The 21,739-nt window shown below is 43.8% G+C and overlaps 1 protein-coding gene across 2 annotated transcripts; it reads left to right on the plus strand.

The window, feature by feature from the left end:
- The first annotated feature begins 1,876 nt into the window (after positions 1–1,876).
- On the plus strand, positions 1,877–20,886 carry KDF1 (keratinocyte differentiation factor 1). Of its 2 annotated transcripts, XM_077337694.1 has the most exons (6): positions 1,877–1,942; positions 2,196–2,342; positions 9,606–9,673; positions 10,326–11,413; positions 17,381–17,461; positions 19,923–20,886. In XM_077337694.1, exons 4-6 carry the CDS (start codon positions 10,348–10,350, stop codon positions 20,078–20,080), a joined length of 1,305 nt encoding a protein of 434 aa, XP_077193809.1. In that variant the 5' UTR covers positions 1,877–1,942; positions 2,196–2,342; positions 9,606–9,673; positions 10,326–10,347; the 3' UTR covers positions 20,081–20,886. The 2 variants fall into 2 exon arrangements, with proteins under 2 accessions (XP_077193809.1, XP_077193810.1); XM_077337695.1 differs by lacking the exon at positions 1,877–1,942 and having other exon boundaries at positions 1,949–2,342; positions 9,601–9,673.
- The last annotated feature ends 853 nt before the right edge of the window (positions 20,887–21,739 follow it).

Raw genomic sequence — 21,739 nt, forward strand, 5'->3', positions numbered from 1 at the left:
AATGAGTGCCTATGGCCATCTGCAGAGCGCCTTCCCTGCAACACTGCCCTTACATTTTGGAAACAGAAAGCAAGGTTAATTCCAAGAACAGATTTAGGATTACATGTGTTACTATTATCATAGTAACGCTACTACTATTGTGTCCGTATTAAATACTATCAATTCACTTTTGATTTATGGCAACCCTGTGAATTAATGACCTCCAAAATGCCCTGTCATTAATAGCCTTGCTCAGGTCATGCAAACTGAGGGCCAGGGATTTATATAATTAATCCACTTCATGATGGGTCTTCCTTTTTTCCTGCTCTCTCCAACTTTTCTTGGCATTATTGTCTTTTTCAGTGACTCTGGTCCTCATATAATGAGGCTTGATTTGATCTAGAACTTTCTGTTGGTCCATAGTATTCATAAAACTGTCCCCCAACTCTGTATTTCAAATGAATTAATCTTCTTCCTTTCAATTTTCTTTTCTGTCCAAGTTTCATGCCAATACATACTAACGTAAGGTTACCATTTTTTAACATTGGTAAAACGGGACACCATTGACCGGGGGGGTTCTTGATTAAAAATTTGGACTATATGGAGTAACAAAAATTTTCATAGAACACATAGAACACAAAAATAGTATTGTAATATATTTTTAAAATTTCAACATAAGTACAATTTGCCAGGTACCCCCAGATGTCCCTCCAAAAGTGAGACAATCTGGTCACCTTATACTAACGGGGAGTACTATAGTATGTATTATCTTGATATTGGTTGCCAGCAACACATCCTTACATTTAATAACCTTTTAAGCTCCTCCTTGGTTGACCTTCCCAGTCTCAATCTCCTTCTGATTCCCTCATTGCAATCTCCCTTTTTAACGATTAATGAGCTAAAGACAACCTTGAACAATTTCAGTTTCTTCATTGTCAGTCTTAAAAGTGTGTAATTTTCCAGTAGTCATGATTTTTGTCTTCTTGATCTTCAGCTGGAATCCTGCTTTGGTACTTTCTGCTTTGACTTTTATCAAAGTCAAAGTTCATGTCATTTCAAGGCTTCAATATTTTCTGCTGGCAAAGTGGTGTCATCAGAATATCTCACACTATTAATGTGTGAGATTAATAGTGTCTTCCACTAGTCTTCACTCCACCTTCCTCTAAATCTAATCCAGTTTTCCTTATGTTATGTTCTGCATACAGCCTGAAGAGACAGGGAAATAAAAAACATCTTTGTCTGACTTGTTTGAGTCAGCTTGGTGTAGCTGACTCAAATTTGATTCCCCACTCCTCCACATGCAGCTAGCTGGGTAACCTTGGGTTACAGTTCTCTCAGAGCTCTCTCATCCCCACCTACCTCACAGGGTGCCGGTCATGGGGAGAAACAGAGGATTGTTAGCGGCTCTGAGACTCCTTCAGGCAGTAAAAAGCAAAGTACCCAGGTTGTTTTATTCTTCCCTAGGTTGTTTTATTCTTCTTTGCCACTTGGAAACCATTTTGTTTCTTCATATTCTGTCATAACTGCAGCCTCTTGGCCAGAGGACAGGTTGCACATCAAAGGCATCTGCAGCGCATCCATTTCTTTTAAAACTAATCATCGCTTTTCATGATCCATAGTCAAGAGCTCCGTTGTAATCTACAACTACTACCAATAATAACAGTCGTTGTCATCATAATTATTACTTTACTAAAGACCCATGTAGGCAGCTTGGAGGAAGGACTGAACAATAATGCCATTCAAAAATGCCTGCCAGAATGACAATAATAGCTACTGTCCTAATTTTGTTGCATTTGTTCCGAAGTTCACTCTTGCAAAGGGAGCGGGGGAGTGGTGCCAACGCCTGACAAAATGGGCGGGGCGTGGAAGCGTATTAACCTCACGAGGTTGAGGAAATGCCTTTCCGAAAAAGCGTGTCCTGAGAAGCGACCCGTAGTGTTCACGTGATCTCACCTGGGCTCAGGTGAGGGAGGGGCCCCCGACGCCGTTTACCTGGCTGGGCAAGTAATGCCAAGGCGGGGTAGAGGGGGGGATCCGTTCCCGGGCGAAGCGGTGAAGGGACCGTCCCCGAGAGGGTTGGTGAAAGGCACTAGGAGTTCCCCCATTGTGCTCGACGTGTTTTGGCCTCCCTTTAAAAAGGATTAGGCCCCGCCCAGTGGTTCCTGGTGAACTTCCCACCCCCCTCTCCTTTTTGTGCTTTCCCATTACGTCCGAAGTGTTTGCAGGACTTCGTTTTTTCGCCTTGAACGCTTCCACTCCTCAACAGTTGGGACGCTAAAAGCAACTGGCTTTGTGTTGTGCGGAGTTTGGATGCTGAAACTGTGCCGTCTCTGTTCCAAGAGCCCCCTAAGGAAGAATTGCAGGTAATCTATTTTTGTTCTGTTTTTCTTTTTTTCTTTTAAGATGGTCTCAATTTGTCAATTCTGTACGTTTAGTTACTGGTCCTATTGATCCCCTGCAGGCTTTGCTCTAAGTATAAACTTAGGGCAGTGCTTGGTCAAGTCGTAGCTTAGTTGCCTTCCCCAGAAATATACTTTAATCGCCACTACATACCCCCCTTCCCACCCATTTTCTGCTTGGATGAGGACAACTGCTATTGATTTCTGTAGTGTTAATCCTGAGTATGATTACTCAAAATTGCAGCTTCAGCATGGCTCTTTAGCACGTTTAGGTTTGAAAGCTCTACTCTTGCATCTGCCTTAGAAGGTCTATTTAACCAGTTCCCTGTTGCTTCTTCTACTTATCAGATCTACCCAATCGAGACTTTGCTTGCACACACAAAGATACATGTTTATGCTTCTATGTTTTTACATTGGAAGAAGAACAGGATATAGAAACTCATTTCATGAATGATGAGCAACTCAAAATCTGAGTATTATTGTTTTCTTGAGGAACCAGAAGGTGACAATTTTTCCTGAATCCCAAGAAGTGCTTCCCAAGTATAGGCTTGGATGTAATTGAGTGTATCTGAGATAAGGATTCCTACCCACAGAGCATTACTTTTTGCCTCAGCTCCAAGATTTGCAGGCACAAATCTTCTCTAGCATCCAAGTCGTGTCCCAGTTCTTTGAAGATTTCCTTCAGTATTAGGAATGAATTACTCCAGAATATAATTTTTAATTTATGTCCTTATCATTCTAGCTACTCTGTCCCTAGGCTTGCATTGAAACAAGGAATCTATATAAACCACTCTGGGCCTTGTGTAAGATATGGTGGTTAAGAAGGAGATGAAAATATGTTACGATGTAACTAATCTATTAATGCCTTTAGGGTAAACCCTTCAGAGCATTCCTGAAACAGACCCTTATGCTTTCCTCCAGTTCAGTACTGATTCTCTTATTAACAAAGGAGAGTTGCCAAAATAAAGTAGTAGTAATGTCTCTTTTGTAACCTTGCTATAGGTTGATTGTTGGCTTCAGATTTGGAGCAAAAAGGTTTACACTAAATATTGGAGCAGATGTCTGCTGACTGTAGGAATGGTTGACTAGGCAGTACTGGGAATTACCTGCCCAGATATGATGAGTGGGGATGGGGAATCACCACTGGGGAATTTTTAAAATGTCACATAGGAGAGCCAGTTTGAGCTGAGTGATTTCAGAACTATATACAAAGAAAATTCAGCAGGCATAAGGTCGAGACCTTCAACAAACAGTGTGGGACTGGATCTAAAAATTTAGAAATAATGCAGTTATGTGTATGTGTTTGTGAGTGTGTGTGTGTGTGTGTGTGTGTATATATATATATATATATATATATATATATATATATATATATATATATATATATATATATATATATATGATGTAATATACTGTATGCGTTACCAAAAATAGAATTACAGAAGTAGAAAGCTGTGTAGTAAGAAAAAGGTAATATGATAAACAATGGATTAAATGACAACCCCACACCCTTTTAAGAAGCGTCTTCCATACTTCAGTTGTTCCTTGAGGCCACTCATGTTTGAGTCTAACTTTTTAAGCTACCCTTTAGTACACCTGCAGAGCCCTAAATTATCATAATGTCTTTGCATTCTTCTGGACGTCCCTGTATATATACTGAACTGCTGAACTGCCTTTATGCAGGTACATCCTATAATGAGCCTCCGGGGAGGGTGGTATATAAATATAATAAATAATAAATAAATATAATAAATAAATACAATCCTTCTTCCAATGAGTTCCCATTTTGCATTGGCTTATACAGTATGATATATTGTTTCAAGGTCTGTTAAATCCATCTCTACAACACTCTTGTGCAGTTGGTGATTCCTACTGCTTATACATATTTAAAGTTGAACTTCCCTAGTCAAGGCAGCTAACTGCTTGTTTTAGAATACAAAATTAAGGAAGTATGACTTGAAAATCATAGGCATGCGGTAAATGCTAGCTGCAGTAAGGTTGGCAGTCTGTCAAATGCTGTTCTGAATTGTAAGGTGCTCACTAACCTGGGCCCAATATCCAGAAAGATTGCTGTCTCCCGTGTCATTTGCATTGGCGACTGTGGTGTAGTTACTCAGCTGCCCTCAGAAGTTTTCTGTTGCACCTCATTAATGGGAGTTCTTCCCCAGGTGTGTTTTATTTTATTTACTAGTGCTAGTATTTCTGTCCTGCGAAAACATTGAAGCACAATTTTCCCTGTTCTTTTACTGTTGTCCTAGATATGACATGCATTTAATTGCTCAGAAAGCCAAAAGGGTTAAACCTCAAAATATATACAAGTAAAAAAACAAAGCTAAAAATGACTTTTAGTCATCCATTATAATTTTAATAAAATAATGACTAGTAGACAATACACACCGTCAAGATTGCTCTAGTTACATAAATCCTTGTACCAATCTGACATATACAGAGAGCATGTCAACAATAACACATATTTATTGGTTAAAGAGTCTGCTAAGAACAACAAAACATCAAATGCATTTTGACCTTCCTCAAGTGAAGCAATATGTAGTATTAAGCTAAAAGCTGCTGATGAATACAACAGACATGAGAAAATAACAATATACAAATATATCCACAAATATCCTATGAAAAAATGGGAGAGGGGAAAATACAGTCTACAAAGCAAAGAAAAAATACAGTATAAAAAGCAAATCTCCATTCAGGAGATAGGAGGTAGGATGGACCTGGCCATCTTGGTACCTTGGGAGTTATATGGGTTGGGGGATTTTATGAGATTTTATGGAATTTATATTTTTATGTAACCTGCCGTGAGTCTTTGGAGGAAGGCGGGCTATAAATGTAATTAATAATAATAATAATAAATATGTGTATGAACGAACCTGTTTTAATCAGAAGGTTTTTTTCTCTTCAGCAGATATTATAAATTTGTAGTTGGGTTGAAGTGCAGAGAATCCTTAAAACCTATGTAAGCACACATCCTAAAAGATAACTCTAGATATCATTAAAAAAATAAATGAAAATAAAGAAAGTCAAAAAATATGTATAAATTAATATTGCATGGGCGGAAAAAATATATAGATGTATCTGGTAGGATTAAACCCCTTGTTTCCTTAAAGATAACCCAAGAAATGCTTAAAATAAATAGCATCCTAAGTGAGCTTGGTAAATTGGTCACAAGAGCTTCTCTTAGAAGGAGGTATCACAGAAAGTGCCTTGGTAGGGCTGCCAACTTCCTGGTGGAATCTGGAGATCTCCCACTATTACAGTTGTTATCCAGGTGACCATGATCAGTTTCCCCTGTGCCATCACCAACAAAGCTCTGCCTTCTACAGAAATGCAAAACTTGGAATTGGTGTTTCTGGTCCCAAATGGAACTGGTTTCAAAGTCTTGACTTTGTATTCAAAGCAGCAGAGCAAGCTTTTCATGGTAGAGATTTTAAGGCCAAGAATGATATGGCTACACGACCATAGAGAATGATAAAATCATAGTTGAAAGGGTCCATGCAGGCCATCTAGTGCAGGCCATCTAGTCCAGCCCCTGCTCAATGCAGGATCAGCCTAAAGTATCCTTGATAAGTATCTGTCCAACTGCTGCTTAAAGACTGCTGGTGAGGGGAAGCTCACCACCTCCTTAGGCAGCCCATTCCACTTCTGAGCTACTCTACAGGTTGTATAGGTGGTTTTCTTGCAGTGCAGTTTGAACAATGCAGTACAGAATGTTTAGATGTATAGTTTGTGTTAAGAAGGCACAACTCTGGCATTTCTGTTTTACTAAAGGGAAGGACAGGTATGAACAGAACAAGCTCTCTACCCTTCCAGGTCCCTCCCCTCCACAAACCCTGCCCTCCCCAAGCTTGGCCCCTTAGATCTCCAGATATTTCCCAACCCAGAGCTTCCCTATGATTAGAGTTGCCAGCTCTGGATTGAGAAATACCTGGAGACTTTGGAGGTGGAGCTGGGAGTGAGCAGGATTTGGGGCAGGAAGGGACCTCACTGGAATATAAGGCTATGGAGTCTGCTACATCCATTTTCTCCATCTGGGGACTGGTATCCCTACTTACAATGGGAAGTGATCTATAGATTATGAGCTACTAGGACATTCCTTTGCAAAAAGCTGCTCATGCGTATCTGCATCATGTATTTCACCAAGACTTGTGTTGGAAACATTTGGTATTAGTTAGCAAAACAGAGACAGATGGGGGGGGGGGGGTTGCTTTGGGCACCAGAATGTCACTGGCAGGGCATGTGTGCAGAGGGACACTGCCTGCTTTTGTTCTGTGGTTTATGAAAGCGTAATGTGGGCTTGCTAGTGTGATTGTGAGCCCCCCTCCCAACTTTTAAATGAACCCCACTGGGATTTCCTTGCTGCCTCCAAGCACTGAGGAGCTTTTTTTGCCTTCTGTAAGTAATGTATCATTCTTTTCTAATGAAGCTAGCAGTCTGTCTTTGAAGGACCTGGCCAAAATCTGATTGGATGTATCTGTTCACTTAAGGACAAGGTTTCCCCCAAAATGGGACCTGGAAAGGCAGGTTGGATGCTTTTATGAGAGGCATTGGATGAGGATGTGCCCCTCAGCCAAAATATCATCTTGCCCACTGTTTTCGAAGAACAGCCTGCTCTTGGTTCTTCCATGTCACTGACAGACATCTACAGATCAAGAATGGCTGACTGGCAGTCCAAAGCACACTCGTATGACAGCATGCCCCTGGAGCCTGAATGGTTGGTTGACTGAGGTGCAGAAAACCATTTTGTTGATGCACATAGATCTCTTGGTTTAATTCATATATACTATACCTTCCCCCCCCCCATGGGGGACCTGAGGCAGCTCACATCATCTTCCTCTCCATTTTATCCTTGCGCTGACCCTGTGCCATCCTGCAAGTTTACACAGCATAAGATCATAGAGTTGGGTGGGACCTCCAGGGTCATCTAGTCCAACCTCCTGCCCAATGCAGAATAGGGCTTCAAACCTGGGTCTTTTGGATCCTAGCCTGATGCTCTAGCTACTTAAAGGTTACCTCTTGAGAAGGTCTGTGGGTGACATGTTTCATTTCTCAGTCCCTGCAGATTCAGAGTACCTTTATTGGCATAAAGTCACCCTGAAGTCCCTGCAGTTGCTGATCTCTTAGTATCTGAGCTGCCCATGCATACTATATCTGGGACATTCTTGTTGCTGGTGGGAAGGTCTTATGATAACCTGATAATCTGTAATGGGATTGGGAGCTAGAATTTAGAAAGCAAGGAGTTATTTTTTTGCCAAAGAGTAGCTGTGTTAATCTGCTGCAGCCAGCAAAAATAACAACAAAAAAGGTGGGGGCTTTATATTAAAGTTATTAAAATTGGAGGCACAGTTTGCTTTTGTCCTGAAAATATTTTGGGTACAGGAGTATTGACATGCCCAAGCAGGAGTCCATCCCATTTCTCTTTGCACATGTTTTTATTTAGAGGATTCTTCCTGAATGGAAGGGCACATATCCAGGACAGAGCACTTTCACTCTCTCCCCAATAACAGTAAAACATGGACTTTCCCAATATAATTGATTCAGGATGAGCAAAAGAAAGTTCTTCACATTTACCGTATCTTGTAGAAACAAATTACATATTGTGTGAACAGCCACTAGCCAAATTCATTCAAAAGCATGGTATGAGAAAGCATGATAATTGGGGAGGGGATTAGGGTTGCCAGCTCTGGATTGAGGAATTTCTGGAGATTTGGGGATAAGCCTGGAGAGATGAAATTTCTTCTAGGGGAATTTATCTCTGTAAGATGGAGATCAGTTGGGATTCCAGAGGAACTCCAGGCCTGACCTGTAGGTTGGCAAGTTTCATATCCTCCCCTCTCTGATTTCTTGAAGGCTCCTTGCTTGCGGTCATAGATCCCCTCCTTGCTAAGTGCATAACTTGACTGCTCTTTCTGAAATAGGGTTACCAGGTGCCCCCTGTTTGCGGACAGGGGGCAGGGTTGCCAGATCCACATCAAGAAACACTTGGAGGTTTGGGGACCTGAGCAGGGACCTCAGTGGGATACAATGCCACAGAGTCCATCCTCTAAAGCATCCATTTTCTCCAGGGGAACTGATTTTTGTAGTCTGGAGATGAGCTGTAATTCCGGGGCATTCTCAGGTCCCATCTGGAGGCTGGTAACCCTATTGTGAAATGATCTTGTAAAGAAAATGGGAGGGCTGGCCTCTGACATGCTTCTCAAGCTAATGAGGTACAGATTTTTCCCCATAGGATCATGGTATCCTGTGAGTAATCCAATGCCAGGTTCAAACAATATGAGATTCTCTCTAGGTGATCTGGATGTATGTATATTTCCAGGATGTATGTGGTATGTACGGATGGCTCTAACTAGAAAAATGGAGCTCACATCAATTCGTGGTGTGCGTCTGAACCACAAACCAAACTGAACTGAGAGGTTTTATTTGCAATAGCAAACCAGTTTGAGGCTTGCAGCCCTACAAACCCCATTGAAAGGGACTGCAGACCTTTTAAACAGGGTTTCCAGAAAGCCTGAAAAACAACTGAGCAGTGGGGAACCTCTGCCACCACTCAGCTATTTCAGGCCTTCTTGTACAATACCTTTAAAGTTCAGGTATTTGGGGGGCTTTCATAGGGAAAAGAAAGCAGGGATTTAAAGAGACTACAAGTCTTTTAAACCCCTGCTTTCTGCTCTGTCTGCAGACTGCTTTAAAAGTTTGTGGAAGTTCATGATGGGTAGACCTATCACAAACTTCAATTTGTGAGGCACGAACAGGGAACAATTTGTAATGAAATTGGATTTGTGGTTCAGTTTACGCCCATCTTTAATGGCATATGTGTTTAAATTATCATGCAAGCAAGGAACTGGTTCTGACTGGGGCTGTAGTACTTGGGAGTTTTAAGCCTTCCCCCGTATGTATCAGTTTTCCTACCTCGGATTGGCCCAAGGAACTGCTATTTGCTGTGTTCTGACAAACTTGGCAGGATCACCTAATAGGGCCATCATTTGCCTCTCTGATGGTATGTCCTCCCATTTCTCATGCTGGAAATGTATTGCTAACAGCAAATCTGCTCAGAACTATAGTGGAGAGATTCCACTCCTGTCTCATGATCCTCTGCTTTTAATGTAAATGGATCAAATGCATGTTCTTCATCTGCATGTCTAATGAGGCCGTGAAATGTCTTGGTTATGAATATAAGGCTTAACTACTCCATTTTTTTCTCTCTCTCTGCAAGGACAGGAGCTTCTGAAATGGATGTGGCGGATCCTTAGAATCTAGGTTCATCCCAGGGGAGACAAGGCTTGAAGGTAATTGATTTGAAAGAGAAGAATATGTCTGAAAGTGACAAGCCGGGTAGTCTAGTTAATCCTAGAGAGAAAACAGTGTCCATAGTAATCCATGCCTATTAGCCTAAATCTAGTTCTGCATTCTGAGCCTGGACTACTTAAAGCTGGGATAATCAATAGTGCTGGGATCACAGCGGCCAGAGATGTCAGTCTTCTGCACCTATACAAGGGCTTTCCTGGTCTCAGGCCCCCAGATGCATATAACAATGCTCTTGAGTGAGCTGTCCTCGGCTGGTGTGCCAAAGTATGTTACACAAGAATCTGTTGTCTGATACATTTTGAAAGTCTTCAGGAGCCATTTTTGGGCTCCTGAGTTTGAGGCCTTGTATTTAGGTTTTTGGAAAGGTGGGCTTTTGGGAGCTGCCTCTCAGCTTCCCTTACCTACTGCATTAACCATAATCATGGTGACCAACTACACTTCCCTTATCCACACACTATCCAGAGCTTGACTATCCCACAGTTCCCATAGTGCAGCAGAAAGGGCCCTGCGAAAGAGAAAGCTTATTAGACTACGGGGGGAATGGATAGTAGAAACTGTTTGATTTTTTTCTGTTATGATGGAAGTTGTTGGTCAAGCTGCCTGAGTGTGATGTGGAATCTTTCCTTTCAAAAGACAGTCTAAAGCTCAGCAAGTCATGCTTGGCAGAAGACCCAGGTATCCTCACAGCCAAAGGTACATCTACCAACCCCCTCAAGATGCTGTGCCCCAGAGGACCGAGACTACTAAAGCTGGTGACATCAGTCTCGAGGTGTTCAGTGGCTCCACGCCAGAGCTCAAGCAGAGCCGCAAGCCCGCAAGGGAAGGGCGAGCTTGCAAGGCCGATCCCAGAGACTCAAATGGAAGGGAAGGGGAAAATGCCAGTTTTATCTCCAGCACTGTAGAGACTTCCCAGCCCCCTTGTTGCCCCACCCTGTCTCGGGCCTGGAGCACATACAGAACCATCTTCTGCTATATTGTGACTTGTGGGGGCTGCTTTAACGTCTGCCAGACCAGCATCCCGTACCCTTACAATGAGACATTGACAGATGACGGAAAGTCCCGGGAGTACAACGGGCACTTGCCAAACAGTCCTGCCAATAGCTCCCCTGCCGAAAAGAACGGGAGCCGAACCAAAAAGAGCACCATCGGGAGCAGCTTCAGCTACCCTGATGTAAAACTAAAAGGGATCCCGGTCTTCCCAAACCGGAACCCTGGTTCCCACACAGACTCCGATTCGTGTTACAAGGAGCCCCTGCCAGACAAGACCTCCCATAACAGCATAGAGAAGCAACCTCTGCCCAGCAGCCATCGAAGCTCGGAGGAATACTACTCTTTCCATGAGTCGGATCTCGAGTTCAGCGAGCTGAGCTCTATGTCCAGCAGGGAGATTGATGTCCTCATCTTCAAGAAACTGACGGAGCTGTTCAGCGTACATCAGATCGACGAGCTAGCCAAATGCACTTCGGACACAGTCTTCCTGGAGAAAACCAACAAGATCTCAGATCTCATCAACAGCATCACTCAGGACTACAACCTGGATGAACAGGATGCTGAATGCAGGCTGGTCCGGGGGATTATACGCATCAGCACGCGCAAGAGCAGGGTCCGGCCCCGCATTTCAGTCCCTACCCTCCCAAGCCCAGAGGAGACCACGATGCGCTTCAATCCACCTGATAGTGGCAACGAGACAATGGTGGCGTCAGTGCTCACAAGTGAAGAAGGTATGTTGTTGTTAGGTGTGAAGTCATGTCCGACCCATCGCGACCCCATGGACAAAGATCCTCCAGGCCTTCCTGTCCTTCACCATTCCCCGGAGTCCATTTAAGTTTGCACCGACTGCTTCAGTGACTCCATCCAGCCACCTCATTCTCTGTCATCCCCTTCTTCTTTTGCCCTCAATCGCTCCCAGCATTAGGCTCTTCTCCAGGGAGTCCTTCCTTCTCATGAGGTGGCCAAAGCATTTGAGTTTCATCTTCAGGATCTGACCTGAAGAGGGTATACGTGGCGCAAAAAGGGGTATCAAAAATAACTGGGTGGGGTGGGTGGCGTCACCTTTCCTCTGAAGAACTCTAAAGCGTCTAGGGCTTGTTATTTAAGGTTTCGAATGAGTGCTGTGGAGAGAGTTTTATCTTTCTCTGGTAGTAGCATGAATTGCCTGGATGTTGCTGTTTGTTTAACTGTTCTGAACTTACCAGACGAAGGAAAATTATTTGCATAGTGTCTAATTTAACATCTCCCATAATCACCCCAAGATGTGGTAGCCACCACCTTTGATGTTTTTTTTATTTAAGGATTAGACCAATGAATGGGAGGAAGGTCTATCAACAGGTGTTATGCATGACTGCACTTTACAGTAATCTAATTGTGAGGGTGCAGGAGCATGGACAGACTCTAAAGAGGGTGAGAGCTGGTGAACTAGATGGAGGTGCTAGGAGGCACCCTGGGCCACTCCAGCAGCCTACTTCTTAAACAGCAAAGTTCATTCCATGATCCACACCAAGCTCTTAACCAGCTCTGCAGATGCAAGCATCACTCCCAAGTGATCTAATCCCTCTGAAGGTCCCCACATCACTGCAAAAGGATGTGGTACAGCTAGACTCTCTTTACTGATGAAGACTTTGGCTGATATAAGTTTAAAGCTTTTTTATGGCAGCTGGGAGGGTTTACTGGGTTTTTTTAAGGTGCTGGTCTGAGTAATGGGTTAACAACTCTTTAGCCAAGTACATGCTCTGCGTGCCAGTGAAATGGATGGCAGGACAGGGGGCATAAGGCTTCAGCAGACATGGACTAGTCTGAGCTAGACCGGCCAGGGGTTTAAGACTGCTTTATAAGTCAGTAGCTTTGATGGGAATCTGATGTACTGGATTCAGTACTAAAGAAAAAACCATTCATGCAATTATTCTAGCATTGCTTCTTGGATGCAAATGTGTCTGGTTCTCCTAGACAGGTATGTCCTTGTAGTACAACTTCCCAGATTTAGGTGCTTATAAGCTTTGATGGATGAAGACCTCTGATGCAATGCTGCTTTGTTTTTGTTGTCGTTGTCTGTGTGTTATTGGAAATGAGGGGATGGTAGTCCCAGTCCACCAAATGTAAAGTTGAGAGCAAGACTAGGAGTGGGCACAAAGCCGTTTACAAGCTAACTTTTGGGACAAATTTTGGCCAGTTTGTACTTTGCAAAGTCATTTGTGGTAGGTCACCCAGCACAAAGTTTCCACAGACTTTCAAATTGTTTATGGAGGTTTGTGTCAGTTCAGAGACATTCCCAGACAGGCTGTCTCTGATCATTCAAATGTTCACATAACTTCAAAACAACAATTTGGCATATAGAGGAACATCTGGGGGAAGTCCCTTGTTACTTTGATGTCTATAGTTCACACAGGATCCATTCTGTACAATCTTGAACCGTGGTCATTTTGACAGGCATAGGTTCAGTAATATACAGAATGGACCCTGTGCTAGCTAAAGATACCAAAAGTGCACTGGATCTCCTGCTTAAGTGTCTTCTACCTGCCTTCCAAGTTTGATCAGGATTAGAGTTACAGGTTCCAAGTTACAGCCCCCGCAAAGAAGGTACCACCAGGAAAGTGCTATCTGGGGGCACCTTCTTTGGGGAGCTGTAACTTAGACCCTGTAAATCCTGGAGGACGGGTAGAGGAAAGGCAGCCGGAGATCCCCTGCTAGTCTGATGTCTCTAGAATGCTGGTGGGCATTCTACCGATTCATGAATCTGAGGCAGCTAAAAATTTGTGATGGGCACATTACAAACCATAAACCAAACCACATTTTCCTGGTCCCTAAGCTTGGACAGTCTATAGTATGTCTCTAGAGAGAGCCAATATAGTGTTTAGAGTGTCAGATTAGGATCTGGAATACCTATGCTCAAATCCTCTCATTGCCATGGAAACTCACCTGAATGATTCACCCATCTCAGTGTAGTTTACCTCACTGGTTTGTTGTAAGGCTAACGTAGGGGATGGAAAGCCAAATGGGTGTCCCCCAACCTCCTTGGAGGAAGGGCAGGCTAAAAACATGCAAGTTAGCCACTTATTGGAAAAGCAAGCATGGCCCTCCAAATCTTTAACAGGATCAGGCCCAAATATTTGTAACAGGATCTGGATGCGAAGTGGTACTTCAAGAAAGAGATGTGTCACTTTGCCCCCACCCCACATTGAAAGTTTTAGATTTCCAAGCATCTTCTGTCCACTGTTTTTTTTAAAGCAAAATGGCAGGAGATATAATTAATTAAACGCAAACATGATACAATACCATCAGATTCAAAGGCTCTGCAATAAAAAAACACAGTTCCTCTGCCCCCATATGTTTAAGATACAGGTAGGTAGGGTAGACTGTATGGTGTAGGATAAAGGTTCATAAAATGTAATAGAACATTGGTTGAATTTGATTTGCTGATGAGTATTGTAAAAGGGATATCAGCAGAAGAGACATTTTTGGCTGGTAGTTGCCAACCACATCTCCGAAGGCACGACAGAGTTGTCAGCCTCTAGGTGAGAACACAAAAACAGTATTGAGAGTACAAATTCAGGCATGGAAATCAGAGGCGCAATGTATTATCAAGAATATGGACTTCACAATAATCAATGTACAAAAATGAAGTCCTATGAAAAGTGGAAAAGAGTGGACCTACAGAATAAACACTCTCACTTAACAGTCAGTGATGGTCCCATATAAGGAATCAAATGTGGCCTAACATGGATTTAATGTGGCACTTCAGTGCTACGCAGAGCCACAGAACCAAACATGGATTTATGTTTAAACAGCATTATATATTCAGAGTGCTTCAGCACATTTGTCTGCATTGATTCCTTATACAAGACCTCTGTATTGTGTTCAATCTCCAGGTGGGGCCTGGAGATCCCTCAGAATTGCAACTGATCTCCAGACAACACAGAGCAGTTCTCTTGGCGAAAATGACAGTTTTGCAGGGTTGACTAGGCTGAAAAATACTTGGGGGAGGGGGAACCTCAGGAGGGTGTAATGCCATAAGAGTCCACCCTCCAAGTCATTCTCTGTAGAACAGGGGCAGTCAAACTGCAGCCCTCCAGATGTCCATGGACTACAATTCCCATGAGCTCCTGCCAGCATTTGCCAGCAGGGGGTAAGGGAGAAGCATGCTGATGTCACCTATAAGTGATATTGGGGTGACAGTCTGGCTTTGGGGGAGAATATGGTAGAATTAGCATCTCACTATAGAGTTTTGGCCAGATCCCAGAGCGTCATGCCTGGTGCTAATGCCTTTTCCAGGTGATATGAACATGTTGTGTCAATTTCCAGAGTTCATCCCTTGGAGGGGTAATTAACTGGGGGAACAAGGTGAGTCTGGAAAGCAGGGGGGCCCTGCCTGCTGTGGGGGGACCTGGCAATGCTAAGGTGAACTGATCTTGGTCATCTGGAGGTCAGTTATTAGTGAGAGATCTCCAGGTGCCACCTGGAGGTTGGCAACCCTAGGGTGGATTCTATATACTTGTCCCCAGGCTCCACCCCTAAAATCTCCAGTAATTTCCCTGCTTGGAGTTGCTGAGGCAAGGGCACAAGGCTGGGTTCGAGTTTCCTCGTACAGAAGTCTCCAAAGACCCAGGTGTTGGGCCAGGATCTGTGAGGCCCAGGTTTGAATCCCCATCTTGCCATGCCAGTTTGCCAAGTAACTCCAGGCCAGTCCAATCTCTCAGCCCTAATCTACCTCATAAGGGTGATTTTGAGGATACAACAGGGGAGGACGGAGTTATATGTTCTTCCTGTAGAACAAGCTGCTATATAAAATTAAGGTAAAAATTAAAGAAACATGATGTACACATCTAAGTCCATCAGGCTTCCCCACAGGGTTGTATCTTTATGAAAGACAAACAAACTTGCTCAGGAGGGGCACATTTTCTGTGGTAGAAGCCAAGCAAATTAGCTCTTGAAGCCAAAAAATAGCAGGGAAATGACGCTTGCCAAGCATCTTCTGACATTCTCCTGAAGTATGCTTTTTAAGGACAGAGCTAGTGGATGGACTTGTGTTTGAACGCTGGAGAACAGGGAATCTCACTGGGTGTAACATGTCTTAAGTTTTTTCTTAGGTTCCTTTTTTTTTTTAATAATGTCCTTAGGCTATATATTTTCATGATGCAATAAATAGGCTGCAAAATGAACAGTAATACATAAGCATTGACACCCAACAGCAAGGGATTACACAAAGGAATAAAAGCGAGAACACTATTAGCAGAACATAAGTAGAGCAAGGGTAGTGTATGATAAGAGATCTAGATCCATCGAAAGGTAAAATCAGTGGGCCCTTAAAAACCCTAACAAACATATACAAGACAGGTGCAAGAACCAATTCTGGGTAAAACTAGGCTTTGAATTGTCTCTGGCCTTTTTTACCCATTCCTTAATTTATTGTGAAGATGAATGCACCAAAGTTCGCAAAGCATTTAGGTTGTGATCTGTGGTAGTAAAAGTACTTATTCCCCAGCCTAAGCAAGGGCAGAGAAAATACTGCTCAAAGGCAAGTCCTGTTAAAAAAGTTAGCTCTCTTTCTTGGGGGAGGGGGGAGACGTATGCAGTGGTTAACAACACTCAGGGCATTAATTTCACATTCATTGGTGCACTTTTAAATCCTTCAGAAACCGTACATGCACATAATGCACCTTTATCCCTTCCTCCTTGGTTCACCTGGGTTTTTTGAAAGAGTAGCCCAGCTAGTTTTCAAACTCTCATGTGGACATGTCTGCCAGCCCCTGGACTGTATGCCTCAGCCCCAGCCATCTTCTTTCAACGTGTTTTGGATGCCATCTGAATGCATGATGGACTTTGCCACTAATGCTTAGGCAAGCTGAGAAAATATAACTTATCCAATTAGGACTGGGGTGGAGGGAGTCCAATTTACCTGGACGCCATTAGGCAACCTAATTCTACTTGGAGATCAGAAGTCATCACAAGAGGTGGGTGGATATTCTCCCAGCAATGGGAAGCTTATAGAAGCCCTTGGGTGCTTTCCTACGCCACTGCAATGCAAACACCGTATCTTCTTCCCTGTCATGACTGAACAAGAAAACACTATGTTAGGCCATTGGATCCAGTATCTGAGGACTAAGAAGCCCAGGGAACCTTGAGCTAAAGTCCACAACTTGGCCAGTGATGGCTGCGGAAATGAATGAGGGGTGAGTGAATGGGGGGGGGGAAGATTTTGTACATCTTAAATGAGTTCTGGCTGCATTGTTGATCTATATCCTGGATCTGTAGAATTTTATTGCTGACAGAGTGTGACTTCTCTGTCTCCACCTTCCCATTGCAGTTCAAAATGCCCCTGAAATACTGTTCCTGGGGGACCCACAAGCACCTTGAGGAAGGAGTAGGTGGGTTTCTGGAAATTTGGGGAGACAAGTAGAAATCTCCCTTCCCTTTATGCATACAGATCTACTTGATGGGATCTAGCAAATTGTATAGCATACACCTTTTCCCTTCCTCTTCTTGTGCATCCAACAACCTTGTAAGGTAAGTTAGTTTGACAGACTCAGAATCACTTGGTGTACTACTATGCTATGTTGGCCTAGGAGTCTGGGTACCTAGGAGTGGTATAGCTGTCACATGTTACTCACCAGCAAATCAGACTTGACTGGTATACCTATAGATTTGTGGAGTGGCCCTGAGTACACATCTCTTCCGTCTTTTTGTCTACCTTCCAGATTTGTCTGTTCAAATTTCTCAAGAAACCACGGCGGATGTGAAAGCCAGGGTCATGAGGCATGAGGTGTGCAGCACAACAGGTAAGGACTCTTTCTTTCCTTTTATTTGGACAACATTTGAGTCCAGTGACACCTTTAGGACCAGCAACACTTAATTCCAGGTAGCAGCTTTCGTATGTTGCTGGACTTCGTTCTGTTGCTTCAGACCAACACAGCTACCCAACAGAATCAATTTTCCTTTTATTTGTTTAGGAAAAATGCCTGCCTGAAATCCAGAATGTCCCTTTCTGCCCCTGCAAGGGGTCTTATGGTTCCTGTTTTATGTAGATTGCTTATAAAATATTCCAGCACAAGTATTCTGAATGTCAATACTGTTCGTATTTGTTTTGGTTTGGAAAAATATCCAACAAACCATGGACTTCATGGAGCAAGACTTTCCCACTTCCTTCTCCTTCAGTCACCGAGCCTCTTCCCCCTTCCCAAATTTGGGGGGTGGAGTTTTCCAGCAGATTCTTAGGACCATCAGTGGAGCAAAACTGGGTCTGTAGCAGAAAGGAATAATGACCATCCTTTTTGCCACAGAGGTCAAGCTGCTGATTGATTCTGAGGCTCTTTACTTTCTCGACCATACCCGGTATCCTGTGTGGTTTTTGGCGGAAACAGAATGAAAAGTTCTCCACCAACAAAAACATGAAGTTTTTGCTGCCAGGATCAGAAGTAAACTTCCTTCTGCCTCTTAAGCACCGGACACTTAGTTCTTTTTGGAAATATAATCAAGCTATTAAAAGCTGTGTCTTTACAATCTTTTGCCATTGATGGTGATGGAGAAGCGGAGGGGGGATTGGAGGGACAACTCAGGAGGGCATAGAGAACAGTCATTTTTATACAGTGAACTTGTGGAATTATTGTGTGCCTGCCCAAGTATTCCTTGAGCGTGGTTGCATTAACTTTTAAGCAGGTTTGGCTGGCCTGCCTTTGGTCCCCTTGTGTTTCACTCTGATTTGATATGCCAGCCCACCCTGACAAGTGTTCTAGCTAGGGAAGCTGCCAGAGTGTGTGACGTGTGCGAGGTTTCATAATGTATTCTTTTTCTGCTAGCCACAGAGAGAGGCAAAGAGCTAAGCAAGGTACTGAAGGTCTGACCACTAACCCTCCTCCTCCTCCATTCTCTGCTGCCTTCTGGAGATCTCACCGGGCCTTGCCTGGCGCTTCCATGCTTAAGGTCTAGAAACCTGCTCTTGGCTTTTCTAAATGGAAGCTTGACATTCTCAGGATGCTGAATGCTACGCGCCTAGAGGCTCTAAAAGAGGGCACGGCTGCGACTGCTGACCCTGGCATGCAACAGGGAATGAATCTAGCATTGTCGCCAGAATAGAGAATCTCTTGTTTTAAAAGGTGGGCTCTAGACTTTTGAGAGGGCCACAATGATTGTGTTGAATAATAAAGGGCTGCCTCAAAACTATACTCCTTTTGCCAGTTAATTCATCCTTCCCTCTTTCAGGGCCTTGAAATGATGCCATGGTTCTCCTCCCATATTTGGACTCCCCCCCCCCCCCAAAAAAAAAAAATTGGTTATAGAGCTCAAGTAGGGTTTGCCAACCTCTAGGTGGTAGCTGGAGATCTCATGGGATTACATCTGATCACCTGGAAATAGAGATCAGTTCACCTGGAGAAATGGCTGCTTTGGAAGGTGAACAGAATGGCATTAAACTCCACTGAGGTCTCTCTCCTTCCCAATCCCCACCCTCGTTATGCTCAACCCCCAAAATCTCTAGATGTTTCCCAACCAAAAAGTGGCAACCCTAAGCTCAAGTGACTATCCGAAGTCCTGCCTTCGCTACACTTAACTGTGACTAATGTTTTTAACTTCTAGTTTAGCTTGTAGTGGAGCTATATTTCTTTCAGCTTGATGCCTGAATGGCTGGGTGCAATTCTTTGGTCTTATGGGGAATCTCAGATGAATTATAAACAGGGCTTGTGAGCCTTCCAGACCTCCCCAATTGCACTGAAAAAGCACAGGGATTTTTTTTTTTTTTGGTAAATTTAAAAGGCATTTATAGCCATTATTACTCCAAAGATACATGTGGTAGAAATTTTAAGAGGGTGGGAGAAGGACTTCTGCCCTTGAGGTGGGGCTTTAAGAGCATCTTTTCATGCAGAAAGTCCTACACTCAGTCTCAGCACCTACCACTAAACGGGCCGGATAGCAAGTCCGGAGATGCCCGGAGATGGGAAGACACTTCTCACTGGAAGAAGCAGTACAGAGCTAAACAGACCAGTGATTTGACTTGGCAAAAAACAAGTTCCTCTGATCACATACAACTGAGCAATTCATACAAGCAAAAAATAGATGGCCTTAAATCATAATTCAATTTCTAAAACTAGCTGTCTGTGTGCACAGAATTGGAGTTCTTTGGTGCAATTCATGAAAAGCCCTGGTTATAGTATAGCTTGGCTTAAGAGTCTAAACTTTTCCTGGCTTTTGTTCCGTGTCCTTGGTGCACACAATTCAATATTTGTTTGTTCTCTCTGTTTTTCCAAGGGTCTCCGCTGAGCAGAGGGTCTTCTTTCCAGGACACGGAGACTGACTCTTCGGGGGCTCCACTACTGCAATATATTACCGGGAGAATGGACCTTGGGAGTGTGCACACAGCAAGGCCCGGCACCCTGCCTGCAGCAAGCTCTCCATTTTGTAAATGATGCATATGCTACCACCCCCTTCTATTTGTATTTGATTTTGAGAGAGAGTCTTGTGGAGATGTACCATAGAAGCAATATGACAGGAAGAAGGTACTGGCATTTGGCTACACCTTCTTCTGAGTACTGTCCTGATCCTGCTGCCACTTTCCAAGTTCAATTCTGTTTCACACTTGCCTTCAGACGACCAGCTGGTGCCTTGCTGATTACTTCCTGGATCACTTTCCCATTCTTTCAGCAGTAGACTCTGTTGGAACCGAGGGGGTGGGGGATGAGGAGTTGCACATGTCTCATCGTTCCAGATGGTAAGATCTAAGGACCCCTGCTGCAGGGCATCCGTGTAACTTGCAATGGCCAACTTGATGGTGGTTGGTAACCAACAATTTGTATCCACATTTGTGATTTCTTGGATTGCTGTTTGCCAAGGGTACCTTACCTGCGCACTGGGTGGGCTGTGTCCAGAGAGCAAGTGATACATCAGCCCTGTGGAGGTTCTGATAGAAGTTTACTGCACTGGAGCAAATAGGAGCGCTGCAGGACTGTTTCAGGTTGGAGAGCTGAAGCCCTTCTATCATGCCAGGGTCTTGAGTCAAACTTCATGCCTGCTGTTTTTTGTACGCTTGTTTTTAAGCTTGGGAACTGTACATAAGTACCAGATTTCTCACCCTCACCCCCGGGTTTATTCTAGATGGTAAAGAGCTGAGATAAAAAGTCACAGTTCTGTCAAAATGACTCACCACGATTGCAGTCACCAGTCTTAAAGAGCTCTGTATGGGACCGGTCTACCAATAAATCTGTTTTTCTCACAATGCTGCTTGGGTGTTAAAATGAAACTTGTCCATCAGGCATGGCAGAACACAAACTCCAGCCCTCCCTGGTTTGCCCCCTCTCTGCCCTCCTCTAGTTGCATTCCTTAATTAGCTGCTGTGCATGAGGTGTCTTAGCAATGCAGTTTATATAGCATGTAAGGAGAGAGAGCAAAATCTTCACTGCATGCCCAGAAATGCAAACCCCACCCCACCTATGGACTACCCAGCTTCTCCACCTGTTCCCCATCAGGCTGTAAGTGCGGCTTACAATCTCCTTTCCTTCCTCTCCCCGCAACAGGACAACCTGTGAGATAGGTGAGGCTGAGAGAGCTCTGAGAGAACTGTGACTGGCCCAAGGGCACCCAGCTGGCTGCATATGGAGGAAGCATGGAGAATCAATCCAGTTCTGTCGAGTAGAGGGTGCTGCTTTTCACCACTTCACCATGCTGGCTCTCAAGATTAATTAAATCAAAACATTGTTGTGTGGCATCAAGTCACAAGCAGCTTGGAATGGTCCCAGAACCATGGCAATTTCAAGGCAAGAGGTGAACAGGTATGGCTTACCATTGCTGGCCTTTGCATAGCAACCCTGGACTTCCTTGGTGGTTTCCTATCACTAGGGAAAACCTCTGATGAGCCCAGGCTATCGAGGCTGCTTTCTAGATAATGCAACTTTTATTTAGAAGAAAAGTTGGTTCTTATATGCCGCTTTTCTCTACCCAAAGGAGGCTCAAAGCGCCTTCCCTTTCCTCTCCCCACAACAGACACCCTGTGAGGTGGATGAGGCTGAGAGAGCCCTGATATCACTGCTCGGTCAGAACCGTTTTATCAGTGCTGTGGCAAGCCCAAAGTT

This window comes from Paroedura picta, chromosome 5, assembly GCF_049243985.1.
Source record: "Paroedura picta isolate Pp20150507F chromosome 5, Ppicta_v3.0, whole genome shotgun sequence".
Classification (NCBI taxonomy): domain Eukaryota; kingdom Metazoa; phylum Chordata; class Lepidosauria; order Squamata; family Gekkonidae; genus Paroedura; species Paroedura picta.

What these genes read in the sequence shown, in the direction of transcription:
- KDF1 (XM_077337694.1), top strand. Translation starts at nt 10,348, where the DNA reads ATGCTTGGCAGAAGACCCAGGTATCCTCACAGCCAAAGGTACATCTAC. An exon ending in AGTGCTCACAAGTGAAGAAG is followed by an intron (nt 11,414 to 17,380) that starts GTATGTTGTTGT and finishes TCTACCTTCCAG; the next exon opens with ATTTGTCTGTTCAAATTTCT. An exon ending in TGAGGTGTGCAGCACAACAG is followed by an intron (nt 17,462 to 19,922) that starts GTAAGGACTCTT and finishes TGTTTTTCCAAG; the next exon opens with GGTCTCCGCTGAGCAGAGGG.